Source organism: Notothenia rossii (genome assembly GCF_949606895.1).
Source record: "Notothenia rossii genome assembly, chromosome: 3".
Taxonomy (NCBI): Eukaryota; Metazoa; Chordata; class Actinopteri; order Perciformes; family Nototheniidae; genus Notothenia; species Notothenia rossii.
In genome coordinates, this window is record NC_136901.1 from 79,652,106 (window position 1) to 79,666,400 (window position 14,295).

Consider the following 14,295-nt stretch of genomic DNA (forward strand, 5'->3'; position numbering starts at 1 on the left):
CATTGGCAATAAGATTTACGTAAAGTCAGATTATACGTTCAGTTTCTATTCACATTCCTCCAATAGCTTTTAAACTAAAGATGTACATCTAGAATGTTCATACTTGGACACACCTTTGTTGTAACATTGCAAGCCTCTGAAGTATTACCTAACAAGTAGTTTCAGTCACTTTGACAACACACACACACACACACACACACACACACCAATGCAACAGGTTTCTCACATTCAACTGAAGCGCAGAATATTATCGCTCATAGAAAGCATGTACAGAACAAGTGTGTTGGTTTATCCAGAGCAGTTGAAAATAGAGAATTATGAATGTGATTCATTAAAGAAAGAGATGACAGGTGTTACATTTTGGTGAAATATCTTTATTTTATTCCATGTGATAGGCCTACACTTGTGTTTAATTAACTCTCCTTTTTATACATCAGATAGTAATAGTACATTATTCACACAAACGATGCTAAACACGAGTAGACAGCATATTTCAAATGGACAGACACAATTCAGAATGGCACAAAGCTGAGTATTTAGTCAGTGACAAGTAATAGAAGAGCTGCTAATGTTAAAATGGTTGTTTGATGAAATTATATACTTACATTTTTAAATCCATTTAAAACGTTGATATTTCAAAACAAGCTACAGCAAACGACCAGTGTCTTTATTGTGCTATGGCTAGTTAGTTGGTTTGTGTTACACATATTTGCGTGTGTGTATCTCGAGACAGTCTTGACCTGTGACTGTAAACCAAGCTACTGACTACACACTGCAAAAAAGCAATTTATAGCAGTGTGACAAGAAAAAACGTTGCTGCACCCAAGTGTCGCCCCAAGGTGGAGTCCCGGCAGACACGCAAACAATAAATAAAATCTCAACATGCGTGTCAGCATCTGTACTTTTGGTCAAGCATACAATGTTATCTGTATGTCAAAGTAACAAAATAAATAAACACATAAAACCAAGAGTCCGCCACAGGCAATAGCATTACAGCAAAGGATACTGAGACTAATTTCTCTGCACTTTTTACAGAAAGGGTGTTAGTAAGCGTTTGCTGCATCTGAGGACAAACTTTTATCTTCCAGCTCTACAAAACAACTAATGAAGCCATGAACCAGTCAGCAGGCTTCTTATGTATTTTACAATATTGTGGCTTGATTCAGTGCACAACGTTGGTGAACAAACAAGCAAGGCATCTGTGTTCTTATCCATATAAATCCTGCATGGTGAGCATGCTGCATGTTCTTGCAATAGTGTAATCAACACAACACAAATGATCGATGAGATGGTGGGAACGTCCTAGCGCCCAAAGTGACATCTTTTTATCGGAGTGGATAAACTAAACACTGACCTTTTTTTATTTCCTACATTAGGGGTATCTAATAACATAAACTCCTCCTTAGATATGTTAATATGTGCACAGCTAATTCAACAACATTGGAAAAAGAGTTGCTATAGTTTTAATGCAGACATAGCTTCAGCCATTTTAGTAAACTCTGGGAGGTTTCCCTTTGATAATATACTACCTCATTGTTTGGTCACACACCCCTTTTGCACTGTTTTAGATCAGGTCTCAAATGATGTGAATTTGATCTCCTAACACACTGTTGTATTTGGCAGTTCAGGCCTACAGATGTGTTCGGTATTATTATACCTAATAAATGATCCATTGACCCTCCTCAATGAAAAGGGTCCATATGAGCCAAATGTAGTAACATGGCAGTTAGCAATGATGTTAATTTACTGGTAAGATCCTGTCTCTACTTCCTCAAAATAAGACAAAGTCAAGAAATAATCAGTTATCTGAGAGACAGAACAGTAGAGTACAAACTCTCCATTTAAAATTGAAAAAAAAGTAAAATACAATGGGCTGAGAACTCAACCTTGCAAAGCCACTTTAAATAATCCCAAGCAGTTTAACTTTACAACAATGACAAGAGTAACAGCACTAAGATTCCCAACTGTGCGATAATTCATGTTAGCAGTTAGCTATGTCAGTCTGCAATGCTATATAATGCCATGCAACTGGATGACAATTTTAACATATCGTTTAACTTATTCCTTAATGTTATATTGGAAACCATCTTTCCCCACCACATAATCTGTTTGAATACAGTAATGCACATCCACACTGTTACTCTGAAAAGTCACTGAGTTGAAAAGGGAAAAAAAGACAGGTCTTCCAACCCAATGGCAGTGTGCCAAGGGTGGAGAGCGTGGCCACTGAGAGACAAGCTGTTGGTGGGGAGGAGACAGGCAGTGGGGGGGTGAGGTGTACTAGCATGAGCAGCTGCTCTCGGTGACAGTCATCTCTGGCTGTTTCTCCAGTTTGATGTCGATCACTGAGAGGAATTGGTTAAGTAACATCGTCATGGATTTGCACATTTTATTTCAGTGCGCTATCTGGCTGCTATTGCTTCAGTGGAAGTTCTCTTTTTTTCTGCAGAGTGAACTTCAAGCTTCTTATGTAAAACATATATTTTTTAATGGTATAAGGTCTAAATACTTTAATATGACATTTATGTAATGCACAGCACTCCACTAACATAATACACTGTAGTTTGCCAAATATTCATTGTCCTAAGTGTTTTAACTTTTTAGCTTTTAAGGTTATTTGTATATTTATATTTGGTGTAAATAGTTGGCTTTCTTTTTTAATGCTAAATAGTTTCTTAAAAATACCAAAGCAAATACCTTGCATGTCTAAACTTACCAGGCAATGAACTCTATTCTGATTTTTTAAATTGCTGTCACAAATTTGTCAGCCATGGTTATGTATATTTGTCTTCATTTTATAAATCATTTGTGTATTTCTTTTTCATTATTGCTCGCCTTTTTTACCTGCTATGCCACTTTGGCTGTAACACAGTAAATGTCCCCACTGTGGGACTGATATAGGAATTCTGATTCTATTTTTACAGGATTCAAGCCATGGCAATAATAACTTGACAGTAGTATTAAAATAATTTCGGTTGATAGCATCTTTAAAAAGGATACTGTCCTCTTTGCTTTTCTCTGGTGTGCTGTCCATCCCAGGCAGTGCAGCAGCAACGCGGCGGAACAGCTATAAAACAGAAACAAGTAACGATTAAACACATAAAAAAGGTGCAGCTAAAGTAAACTGTTGGCACATAGGGGTGAGTGATTTGGTAACAATCTGCATGTTATTAAATTGACATTGATGTCTATTATAATATCGTTTTTTTTCTTCTAAAACCACACAGGAATATCTAGCTTTTTAAAATCAGTTCCAACAATGGCCACAACAAGCGATATTGAGGAGTATCTACCTCGGCAATGTGACTCTCTGAATGGACAGATTTACATTGACTCACTATATTTAGTCATCACCCACCCCTACTGTCACATGGGCAATTCAAAGTAGACAGAGAAATTGATCCAAGTTGTAAGAAATCACTCATAAATATATGTATTTAATTGAATAACAGGCAAACACAAGAAGCAGCTTAAGCAGGAATACTAAATGTGATTTTGCTGATTTGCGAGAAAAGGATCAAAGTGAAGGTTGCCGTGCTAGCCTCCTCCACTGAGCAAACCCATTACAGTCACAGAAACACTTTGAAGCTGCAGAAGTTATAGTGAATAGGACAAAAAGTACTTGAGAAAAACAGAGTAGCAGTAAACTTGTGCAGAAACATCTACAAGCAATGCCTGTGGGGGGGGGAAACACAACCGACACAGTAAGAATACCAAGACATGTCACGATGAGCCAAGAGAGGGGGGGAAAAGGAGACAGAAGGAGTTAAGAGACTTTGAGGGCAGAATTAGCTCAACTACCTCGAGACAGCAGAATCTCTACCTGTTTGACATTGTAGCCAGTCTTTGCGCTGGTTTCAATGAACATGACATTCAGTTCCTTTGCTCTCTGCTCACCCTCCTCCGTGGTGATCTGTCTGCTCAGGTAGAAGCAGAGATGGGAGATGGACGAACAGACAGACATGGAAAGAAACATCGCAAAGAGGACAGGCCAGAGGGAGAGTGAAGAGATGGAGAGAGAGAAACAAAGAGAGCTCAACACAGAATCTTGTTTTTTGGGGGTGGAAAAAGAGAGAGGTTAGTTTAGTTATAACACAGACGGACAGAGAGGAAGACGAAGGGAGGGAAGCTGCTGTGCTGAGTAAAGATGAAGCAGCAAGGGAAACCACTCATTCACTCAACAGTCGCACTCTGATCCATTTAGTGAATACATGGGAGGAGTTGTACATCCCAGAAGCTTCAGGTTGGCCTCCCTAACCTAAAAACCATCAGGACTACTGTCAGTATTACGACTGCTTTACTGGACACCAACCTGTTTGACGTTATAGCCAGCCTTGGCACTGGTCTCTATGTACATCACATTGAGCTCACGAGCTTTCCTCTCTGCCGCCTCAACAGAAACTTGCCTGCCATGGTCCCGGGGAGGGAGGGGGGGGGGAGTGGTGTGAAGTGTGGTGTTGAGGGAAACACAAACAAAACAAAAAAATCAAAATGACATGGAGAGAACAGAGCAGGAAAGGGGACACAGAAGTCAAAGAAAAAGAAAGAAATATGATCAAAACATTAGAAATAAAAAAATACATGATAATAGTCACTAAAATCACTCAGAAAAAGGGCTGGGGTATGTCAAATGCCATGGGATGATAAAAGTAAAAGTTGGATGAGATGCAATGAAGGGTAGAAGGTGGGAATCCAGGCTTTGGCAGTATAAACTATACTTTAACACTTCATGCTAAGCTTTTTCTAATGTAATCAAATTATAAAAATGCATTCTATTTATTAAGTATTGTAACTAGGATAATAAAATCATTACAATCATTCACACATCTCACACAACCATGTACCTTTTATCCGCCAAGTCTGTTTTGTTCCCAACAAGCATGATAATGACATCACTTCCTCTCTCTGTTCTAACATCATCAATCCACTTTGAGGTTTGCTGGAATGAATTCAGATCTGTGGATGAAAAACCCCCACACAAAATTACAGCAAACATCACATCATGTAGCCCCTAAAGACATCAAATATTTGATATACTAGCTATAGTTAAAAGATTGCATAAGCACTAATACTTTTCATTAAAAAGGAAGAGCATCTTGTGTAATTAAAGCTTGTAGAAAAGTGTTAGTCAGAAAGAGTAATATTAAGAAAAGCTTGAAAAAGGAAAATATACTTAGAGAAATACAGGAGGTTATAAGCAGAAGTACATAAAGTAGGAACTATGCAAAAAAAAAATAGCTTCCTTCCAACTGCTCTAGAGCCCTACAGAAAGGTTAGAGTACAGCCCTGACTCACTGGTGATGTCATAAACAACCACGGCAATGGTAGAGTCACGGATGTAGCTGGGAATTAGGCTACGAAAACGCTCCTGTCCAGCAGTGTCCCAAAGCTGGAGTCGGACCTGAGGATTGGAACGGAAGAGAAGAAAAGGACAAGGAGATAAAGAGGGGAAAGGCAGAACAAGAAAGTGGAGAATAGGACAGTCATAAAGGAACTGCAAGCCAAGTAGCAGAGATGAAAATGGCCTTTTTATTGGAGGAATGGGGAGAATCATTCAGAAGGGTCAGAGATGACCAGCATTATTATGCTGTTAAGACATGTTAAAATAGGCCCTGGCGATTTAGAATTGAGGGCGGCTTCAGAGGATCTCTGCCAATGAGGTGACATCAGAAGAGATATTCCCTTACTCCTTCCATCATATGTAACATTTACAAAGCACAGACCCCCCTGGACACTGCTGGAGAAATGCTTTGTGATAAAAACAGTCTCCAATATCCTGCTGTCCAGTGGGGTTTGCCAAGCTACTAAATGCTCTTTTTTTGTTGTTGCCCTTCCACATACTAAGCGAAGGACAAGGAGGTGAGGCAAGCCCATGATACCTACTCGCTATGTCATAAACCACCACAGCGGCGGCTGAGTCGCGGATGTAACTGGGGATGAGGCTGCGGAAACGCTCCTGTCCGGCTGTATCCCAGAGCTGCAGCCGAATCTGTGGCCAGCCGTGAAATGAATGTGGGAAGGGGGAGCATTTCATGACCCAGCCAGGGGATGGAAGGAGAACAAAAACTTCAAATAACGATGGAGTCTAAAAACATGATCAAACGTCTAACAAAGAAATAAATGGTTACATCTAAGGTAATGTGAAAACAATGTGAACTGGTGAATGGGAATGAAATGGTGGCTATTAAACACTGAGTGCATGCGTTTTAATCTATGTCAATGGGAATGATGAATAGTAAACAATAAAATATGCAGGACTTACCGTGCGATCTTCTAGGTACATGGTTTTTGACAAAAAGTCAATGCCAATAGTTGCCTGTAAGACAATCAATGCATAAAAACATGGTTATGGAGAGAGCACTTGACAATGCATAACATCCATATAAAATGTCATAATGACCTCATTGTATATTGAATATTATATAAGCCTAAAGATATTTTTCAGAACATTTTGACACTAAAACATTAATATGGCTCTGTATAGATCATAAATAATTCATCATACACACTAGCAAATACCTGGAAGATCATGAAAGGGCCCTGGCTTATTAAAATAATAGTATAAATTATTATTACATATATTAAAAATAAACACAATTTTAACCATTACATCTGTGTCTTGTTAAACTTAATTGGCATCATATTGTATGAACATGCGTTATTACCTGATAAGTGTTGTCGAAACTGTCATACATAAACCGTGTGATGAGAGAGGTCTTCCCAACTGTAAATCAAAGAAACAGACACGTTCAGACTTGTTCCTGGTAATGAAAGACCACATTCTACAAGCCAAAAGTATTTTCTTCTGTATTATATGAATTTACCATCAGCATTATCCTGCACAACTCCTCTTCACTTTTTCTATTGTTCTGTGTTTTTTTTGTCAAAGGTATATTGTTTTTCATGTAAAGAAAACATGTTATTCTGCTTTTCTTCAAAATGTTTATGAACATAACAGTACATTCCAAATGTATATTTATGTATAGATATCGTAATTGTAAGCCTTCGGCAATACTATGCATTAAATACATTATCGTCATGCCAATAAAGCTATCTGAATTGAAATGAATTAAAGTGTCATCATCATTGATGCAATGTGGACTGCTGAACCCACACGCTGAGCTGGCAATATGGGTGGAGCCACAACATTTTGGGAAATAAAAATAGCTTGACTTGTAATATTCTAGATAAACAGTAACGTTATGTCACTGTTGTTTGAGACAATCATCCCTAAAATACAACCACGTTATAAAATGTCCGAATGAGTGTCTAAAAACCGACGTTAAACGGTATGTGAGAAGGCCGACTGGTCTGGAGCCACACTGGCCGACGTGGCTCTGCAAGGTGCTCCCGTAGGAAGCTAACAGCTAGCGGTAAAGAGTTGAAAAGCTACACTGACAGATACGGATTCACTTAATTCCCTTGACGTGTATGAGGTGGCCTCATATTTGAAATTAAATATTCCCACCACAATATTGAAAGCAACAATTGTGTTTTTATTAAGAAGTTAAATAAGGTATTAGCTTCCACTAGTGATAATGAATTTCATACTAGGACAGCTAACTGTTAGCTAAAAGTAGTTAGCCAGCTACGATTAGCTACAGTAGGAGGATGCTGATCCCATTGCACTAACGACCATAGTAAGGACCACTGCTTTTGTCAAACAACATACCATCAACTAAATAAGTCCGACATATTGATGTTATGAAAGGGTAACTCTATTTATAGAAAGCATTTATCGTTAAAAGCGAAATGTTTGCCTAGCTTACAGATGTAACGTTAGCTAGCTATGCAATGACATCATCACGGGTGTGAAAATTGACAATTATATATTTTTGATCCTACACTCTCTTTAACACGTTGTTCAAAGCGAACTGTTAATATTTCGTTCTGTATCATCACTGGCCGTTATTGACCGTGGGATAAGTTTATCCTGCTGGCCAGCAGCGATTCGAGCTGGGATGCTAGGCGGCTAGCTATGCTAATGCTAGCCACATCTCCACAACATATTCCTCACATCAGACCAAATGAAGACTTGGTACAAGTACTCCGTGACTTGCTTACCACTCTGTTCGCCCAGAAAGACGAGCTTGAACTTTCGTAGAGGGTTGCCAAACTCTCCGCCGCCGGTCGTAGTTGACATTTTGTACAGAAAATAAACAGCTAACTAGCTGACTTGATGCTAATGATGTGATGTCTAGACCGGAGAGGCAAGTAGTGTGTATCTATCCTGCACTAGCCAGGGCTATTGTTTTCTTACACGTTCAGAAGTGAAATAGCGCAACCAAGAGGCAACTTCTGACAGACAACAGAAATGGTAAAGTAAAGCGTAAATGTCCACAATTTCATTGGGATACATTGCTATTTCTTTTATTATTCCTAAGTATTTTCAGAGTAGGGAGAAGTACTCAGATATTGTACTTAAGGAGAAGTAGAAGTACCATAGTGTAGGAATACTCTGTAACATTTAGAAGTCCTGGATTCAAAATGTTACTCAAGTATTAGTATTAAGTATACAGTAGTTACTTATTAGCATAAGTATTAGCATCAAAATATACTTAAAGTACCAAAAGTGAAAGTACTCAATATGCAAATGTGCCAATTTCAGAGTAATATATGATATGTTTTGATTCTATCATGATGGATTAATGTGTTTATCAAAGCTGGTAAAGGTGCATCCAGTTTTAACTGCTTTGTATACTGCAGGGTGTTTTTCACATTTCACATCATTAATCAAAATATGTAAATTAACTAAAGGTATTAAATAAATGTGGTGGAGTATAAGTACACTTTGTACATCGTAATTTTAGTGGGGTAGAACTACAAAGCAGCAAACAAATGTAAAATAATAATAAAGTACTAGTCTCTCAAAATTGTACTCGAGTGCAGTAGCCTACTTGAGTAAATGTGTTTTGTTGAATATTTTTTAATATATTTGTGCTGGAAACAAGTGGTGAACATTTACTGACATTAGACCTACAGGTAGATTACTCTGATAAAGCTGACATTTACAAAAAAAACTTGTTTAAATAAAGGCATAAAGAAAATGAAGAAGAACATAAATAAAAATACTCTCAATGGTTTAAAATTATATATATATATATTAACTATATGATCCAGAGCAGGGCATTATATCAACTATTTACAAAGAAATGTGTGGCTGTTCATTTGAGTCACAAAGGAAATATAAGCGTTTAACATAAAAGTAAAAATATATAAATTATCTCAATATAGAAACTAAATAGATTAATCATACGAATGTTGGCATTTTATCAAGTTATTGGTTTATATAGGAAGGTTTATAGTTTCAAAAGTAAATTATAGTTATTAACATAAACGTTTGTAGCAAAAATAAACAAACATAATCCAATAACTGGTGAAACAATGTTTTTATTTCCTTTTCTTGACCAATAGAGAATGACACAAGTAGGAATATTTTGGTAATTTCACACACAACGCAATAAACATTAATTGAAGGGTTGTCAATCTTAACACACAGAAAGAAGAGTCTACTCTAATGTTCATTTCCTTACACAAGAAAATATTATTGTATCTAATTATTGCTTTAATGGAATTCATGTAAATATCCCATAGAGTTGAACTCTTGTGGTGCTCTCACGATGATGCCTAATACAACTGTATATGAACATGTGAAATAAGAACATTTAGTGACTTAATGACACTTTGTGCTTTTTTTACTGGTACTGAGTTCCTTTGTGTTCTGAGTTTTTGTCAGAGGTGATTTTCCTTCGATGGTCATCTCAAGCCTCCATGGCTTCGATTGAGATGTCGGCCCTGTTGGCATGAAACATAACAACCGATTCTGTGAGTCCAACACTACAATAAAATGGTAATATTAATGTTTATTAATGTCATTTTTAATACAAATTTAAAGTTAAAAGGTCAAATTCAATAAAGGGCCATCACATTTAGCTTCTTTCCGAAGTCCTCATAACCTTAACTTTGCAATTGCTCATCTTTCACATGAAAGATGGAACAAGGTATTTATTATTAGAAAATACATGCATTGCAGCCGTGGAAGAAGTTAAAATACATTGACGTAAACATACTATATCAGTGGTTACCTCACCTGAACTAAATAGGTTTTTATTCCAAAGTGCTGTGGTTAGGAAAAAAACAAACACACAGGAGAAAAGTATAAGCAACATGTCACAAACTAAAAAACACAGCCGAATGCATGTTTTTCTTAAAGACTGTTTTATACTTACACTTCTGCTCAGAATACACCAATGATAAGCGGTTTAAGGATGAAAGGGAAGGGAATTAAATAAAACATGTTAATAAATTCATATTTTCTATATTTGTTTTAATGTTTGAAGTGTCTCAGGAAGCAAAATAAAATTGCAATAAAGTGAAAAATCAATGCACTCACCTGCGGGTTTGGGGGACATCAGAGTCAGAGGAAGCTCCACTGTGACATCGCTGAAAAGAAAGGTTTTATTATGAAAAAATATACAGAATAGTTAATTATGTATTATTCAACGTAATAACACTTGACCAAAGGTGATGGGTGGTCAATATTTACCTTCCTGTAAGTCCACCAAGCAGGCTTTTGTGAGAAATAATAAGAAGAACATTTTAGTCTGCACAATTTGACACTAAATGTAAAAGTATTCTCCGCTAATATTTTCTATGCTGTTAAAACTTACCCTCCGCCAGCCACCATTAGGTTGACTTTGACTTTGTAGGAGACGAGGATTCCCTGAATTTCCTTTTCTCCTTGACTCCTGCGAGAAGACAGAAATAATTTTACCTTTCAGAGCTTGAGGATTTGGTCTAAGACACAATAAGAGGATGAAACCCTCTCCTGGGCTCACTGTAAGCCCTTTGACGAGAGAACTAGGCTCACAGGGTTGTGGATGCTAAGTTGGTGTCGCCGTCTTTTAGCCGTCCGTCAACTGAAAGACCTCTCTTCTCAACGCTGTTGGCCAGCAGGGGGGTTATTTGGAAGGACTTCTCCAATGTACCATTGGATTCAACTGTCTCCCTGTGTATAGCAGTGAAATACATAAATTACAAATTGATATTATTTGTGTTAATTAACCTTTTTTCAACACATAGGGAAATGTAACAATGACTCATCTTTTTTAGTAGCTTTATTACTTCAATATAAGGGAATTGGAATGTGAAAATATACCTTTTATATGGCATATGTTTTAAGAATAATTAGGCAGAAAGTCTCTAGATAAAGTGAAAGCCTTACCCAAACTCCTCAGTGGACACTGCCTTGGTGTAAGTGTCAGATGAGTAGAGCACCACATTTGTTAGCTGCTCAACTAAAAGAAAAAAATAGCTTAATTAGAATGATCTATGAAAATATCTCTTGAACATACAATAAATACACACATGCATACTTTAACCCTTATAATCTTTTCTATCTTTATTCAATTACAATCTACATACAAAAACAGAATTACGGATTTCAATTCAATCAAGCTTTAGACCTTTACTCACTGCTCACCTGAGATTTGGATTTTCTTCACAATCTTATTAGTTTGGTTGTTGATTTTCACACTGACAGTGATTGTTTCTCCATGGTAATAAATCTGCAAAAATAATAATTTATGTCTAATTATTTTAGCAACAGTTTAGTACAACAGAAATATAGTATGTAGACTTTGATGTACCTCTTTTTCAAGGGAGGCCTCCAGGTTCACAGGTTTGTCACTCATCATAAACTGTTTGGATATTTCAGCCTTGGGTCCGGGCTTGTTGCTAATTGGTGCAAATTGTATTTTGCGAATCATCAGACGACAAGTGTCCCTAAGAACAGAAAAAAAGACACACAAAGACAGTCAGGGTTAGCCTTTCTATATGTCCTTTATTCTGCTGCAGTTTAAGCTTAATGCAATACATGATTGGGCTGACGGTTTGACTGAGCATACATACTTCTTGGCTGGTTCATCTGCAGGGTCGGCTTTGTCTGCAATATATGCTTTAACCTCAAAGTCCACACCACAGGCCTACAAAACAACACAACCCACATATGATTTATTGGTCCAACATTCAAAGTACTTTATAAAATTGAATGAAAGGGATAATAAAAATGTAGGAGTACCTTGCCTGTATCATTTGGCCCAGGCTGTAGGGAGACTGAGCAGGGGAGATCTGTTGGCATCTACAACAAATAAAACAAAGCACATGAAAAAATACCGTTTTAAATGTGATTACTAGAAAGTAAAAGCAAAGTAATGATCTGTTGGCGATCACTCTAATATTTGACTGAAATGAGTTGTTATGCTCTAAAAATAGTGACTGATTGTGTTGTGATTCTTTACCTGGAAGGAGAAGGGATATCCTTGTTCCCCAACTTTCTTCATGAGGCATTCCTGCATTGGTGTCAGGGTTGGGCTTCCACCTGTGGCAGGATACAACTGAACACGCTGGATCCAGATGTCTCTCCTGAAGGACAGCCCAATAACATCCAAATCCTCACTTCCATAGCGGAAGGCACAAGCAAGGTAGACAAATACTGTAATGAAAAGGGAAATATTTAGTGTAGTCTTTGGATTGCATAAATGCTGGTTAACCTTTATCATTAACAGCAAATGAAAGAAAGTGGTCCAAATACCTTTTTTGCCATTAAGATTAGCAGGGTCCACTTTAATAACACCATCTGCAAATGAGAGCAAAAAACAAAAGCATTAGATTATACAAACCCACAGAGTGTATGTGGGCACATTTCAGGAATTTCAAACAGAAATTGAGCCCCGCACCAACTATATCCACTGAGCCCACATGGTCCGTAAAGTCTCTTTTCCCCAAGTACAGGGCAATCTGAGGGAAACCGAGAAAAGAGGAAAACACTTACTCCTCTGCCAAGGTTACAAGAGTTTGGAATTTATTTCTGGATTTGGAATATAACTCCATACAAAATGCACTCCTCCCTAAGCCCAAGAGGTTCCCTGTAATGATTATATTATAGAGGCCACTTACATCTCCGTTGCCGCTGGTCTTCTTGTATACCCTAAATAGAGAAAGAATGGAAAAGACATTGAATCAGTCTTTACATTTTACACCATTAATTTACAGCTCATTTAATACATTTAGAAACAACCATGACACCTTCAGGAATCAAGTCCAAATGTCCCCCTTGTAATGCCATTTTTTGTTGCTTATTGCTTTACAATAATTTAGTTATTTTCAGGCAATAGTGTTGTGACTTCTTAGTTGCCATCCCCCATTAGGATAGCACCACCCCCCCTCCCTCCCCACCGCTCAGGGATTAGTGCTCAGGATAGAAAGTCACCTGCTGGCACGAGTCTAATCTGGACATAAAACGAAATGTGTTTTAATAAGTCAATGCATTGTTATTTGTAACACATGCAAAATGAAAACAATCCCATTGTGAATCACAGTTTGGATTTGTGTAAATAAATTCTATACTTGGCCTAGACTACACTCATGGAAATGGCGTTTTCCTGAAAACTAATCCTATGTTCCTCTATTTAGTGTTGAATACTGCTTGTAAACATGTGAAATACTCAAAATTAATATCCCAAATATTTGTTTGATCAATTTATTTCCTAACCATGCAAGCGCAGTCTCTTTGCTCCATGCAAACAGCCACAAACAAGCAGGTAATCCTTTGTGGGGTTGGCCTCCTTCCAAGGTGTCCCAAGTAATCCTGTTTAACTTTACTTTTGTATCGTAAACCTCTTTTCAAGGATCACATCGACACAATCCACTTTAATCAGGATTTACCCATAACCTGTAAAGGCCCAGATACACCGGCCCGAAATCGGCAGTAAATGGGAGTCGGGCCGAACATGAGCGTGTACACGCCCTATTCGGAGTGGTGTGCGCCGCACCGTCGGGTCTTTTCTGCCGACCTGACGCCTTTTCTTGCCGATTCAACATGTTGCGTCGGGAACACCACCGGAAGTCCGACAAAGGGATAACACTGATTGGCTGTTCAGCTAGCGAATCAGTGCATGAGAAGCGTTAACGGAAGTGAGGGAGGTAAACAAATGATTTAAAATGGAAGATGGAACACACACGGACGGCTATTTCACCTCATCGGTTTATAGAGGTCCTGTTCGTTCAGGTTTTCAATGGACGAGAGTGAAAATGGAAAGAAAAACGCTATTTGTTGTTTGTTTATATCACGGAGTCTGTTCTTCTTCTCTGTCTTCCGGTTGTTCCGGTTGTTGCCTCTTTTGAATGATGAATACACACTACCGTCGCCTGCTGGTAAGGAGAGTTATTGCCACTCACGCATACGCAGTTCATACGTGCTCGGCTCGGATTTGCGGTGTGTTCCAGGGCGCGAAG

General features: G+C 37.9%; 3 protein-coding genes across 6 annotated transcripts in view; 1 reads left to right on the forward strand and 2 right to left on the reverse strand.

Annotated features, from left to right (window-relative positions):
- Positions 1-353: 353 nt before the first annotated feature.
- rab41 (RAB41, member RAS oncogene family) lies at positions 354-8,254 on the reverse strand. 4 transcript variants are annotated; one of them, XM_079667994.1, is made up of 8 exons: positions 8,065-8,254; positions 6,666-6,724; positions 6,263-6,316; positions 5,884-5,989; positions 4,845-4,956; positions 3,824-3,917; positions 3,001-3,067; positions 354-2,345 (listed from the first exon to the last, which is right to left on the reverse strand). In XM_079667994.1, the coding sequence occupies exons 1-8, from the start codon at positions 8,141-8,143 to the stop codon at positions 2,281-2,283; spliced, it is 636 nt and encodes a 211-aa protein (XP_079524120.1). In that variant the 5' UTR covers positions 8,144-8,254; the 3' UTR covers positions 354-2,280. The 4 variants fall into 4 exon arrangements, with proteins under 4 accessions (XP_079524120.1, XP_079524119.1, XP_079524118.1 ...); XM_079667993.1 differs by lacking the exon at positions 5,884-5,989 and adding an exon at positions 5,296-5,401 and having other exon boundaries at positions 8,065-8,252; XM_079667992.1 differs by lacking the exon at positions 3,824-3,917 and adding an exon at positions 4,313-4,406 and having other exon boundaries at positions 8,065-8,249.
- A 1,971-nt stretch (positions 8,255-10,225) lies between these two features.
- Positions 10,226-14,017, reverse strand: arr3b (arrestin 3b, retinal (X-arrestin); the record flags this gene model as incomplete). Its single annotated transcript, XM_079671329.1, has 15 exons — positions 13,733-14,017; positions 12,958-12,988; positions 12,738-12,798; positions 12,593-12,637; positions 12,300-12,493; positions 12,080-12,139; positions 11,911-11,984; positions 11,649-11,784; positions 11,483-11,567; positions 11,225-11,297; positions 10,871-11,008; positions 10,671-10,748; positions 10,547-10,570; positions 10,394-10,443; positions 10,226-10,233 (listed from the first exon to the last, which is right to left on the reverse strand). Exons 1-15 carry the CDS (start codon positions 13,879-13,881, stop codon positions 10,226-10,228), a joined length of 1,206 nt encoding a protein of 401 aa, XP_079527455.1. The 5' UTR covers positions 13,882-14,017.
- inppl1b (inositol polyphosphate phosphatase-like 1b) overlaps positions 12,350-14,295 on the forward strand; it is a 34,822-nt gene continuing 32,876 nt past the window's right edge. The window contains exon 1 of the mRNA XM_079667990.1: positions 12,350-12,482. The gene's annotated coding sequence lies outside the window, so the exon portion shown is untranslated. The remainder of the gene's footprint in view (positions 12,483-14,295) is intronic.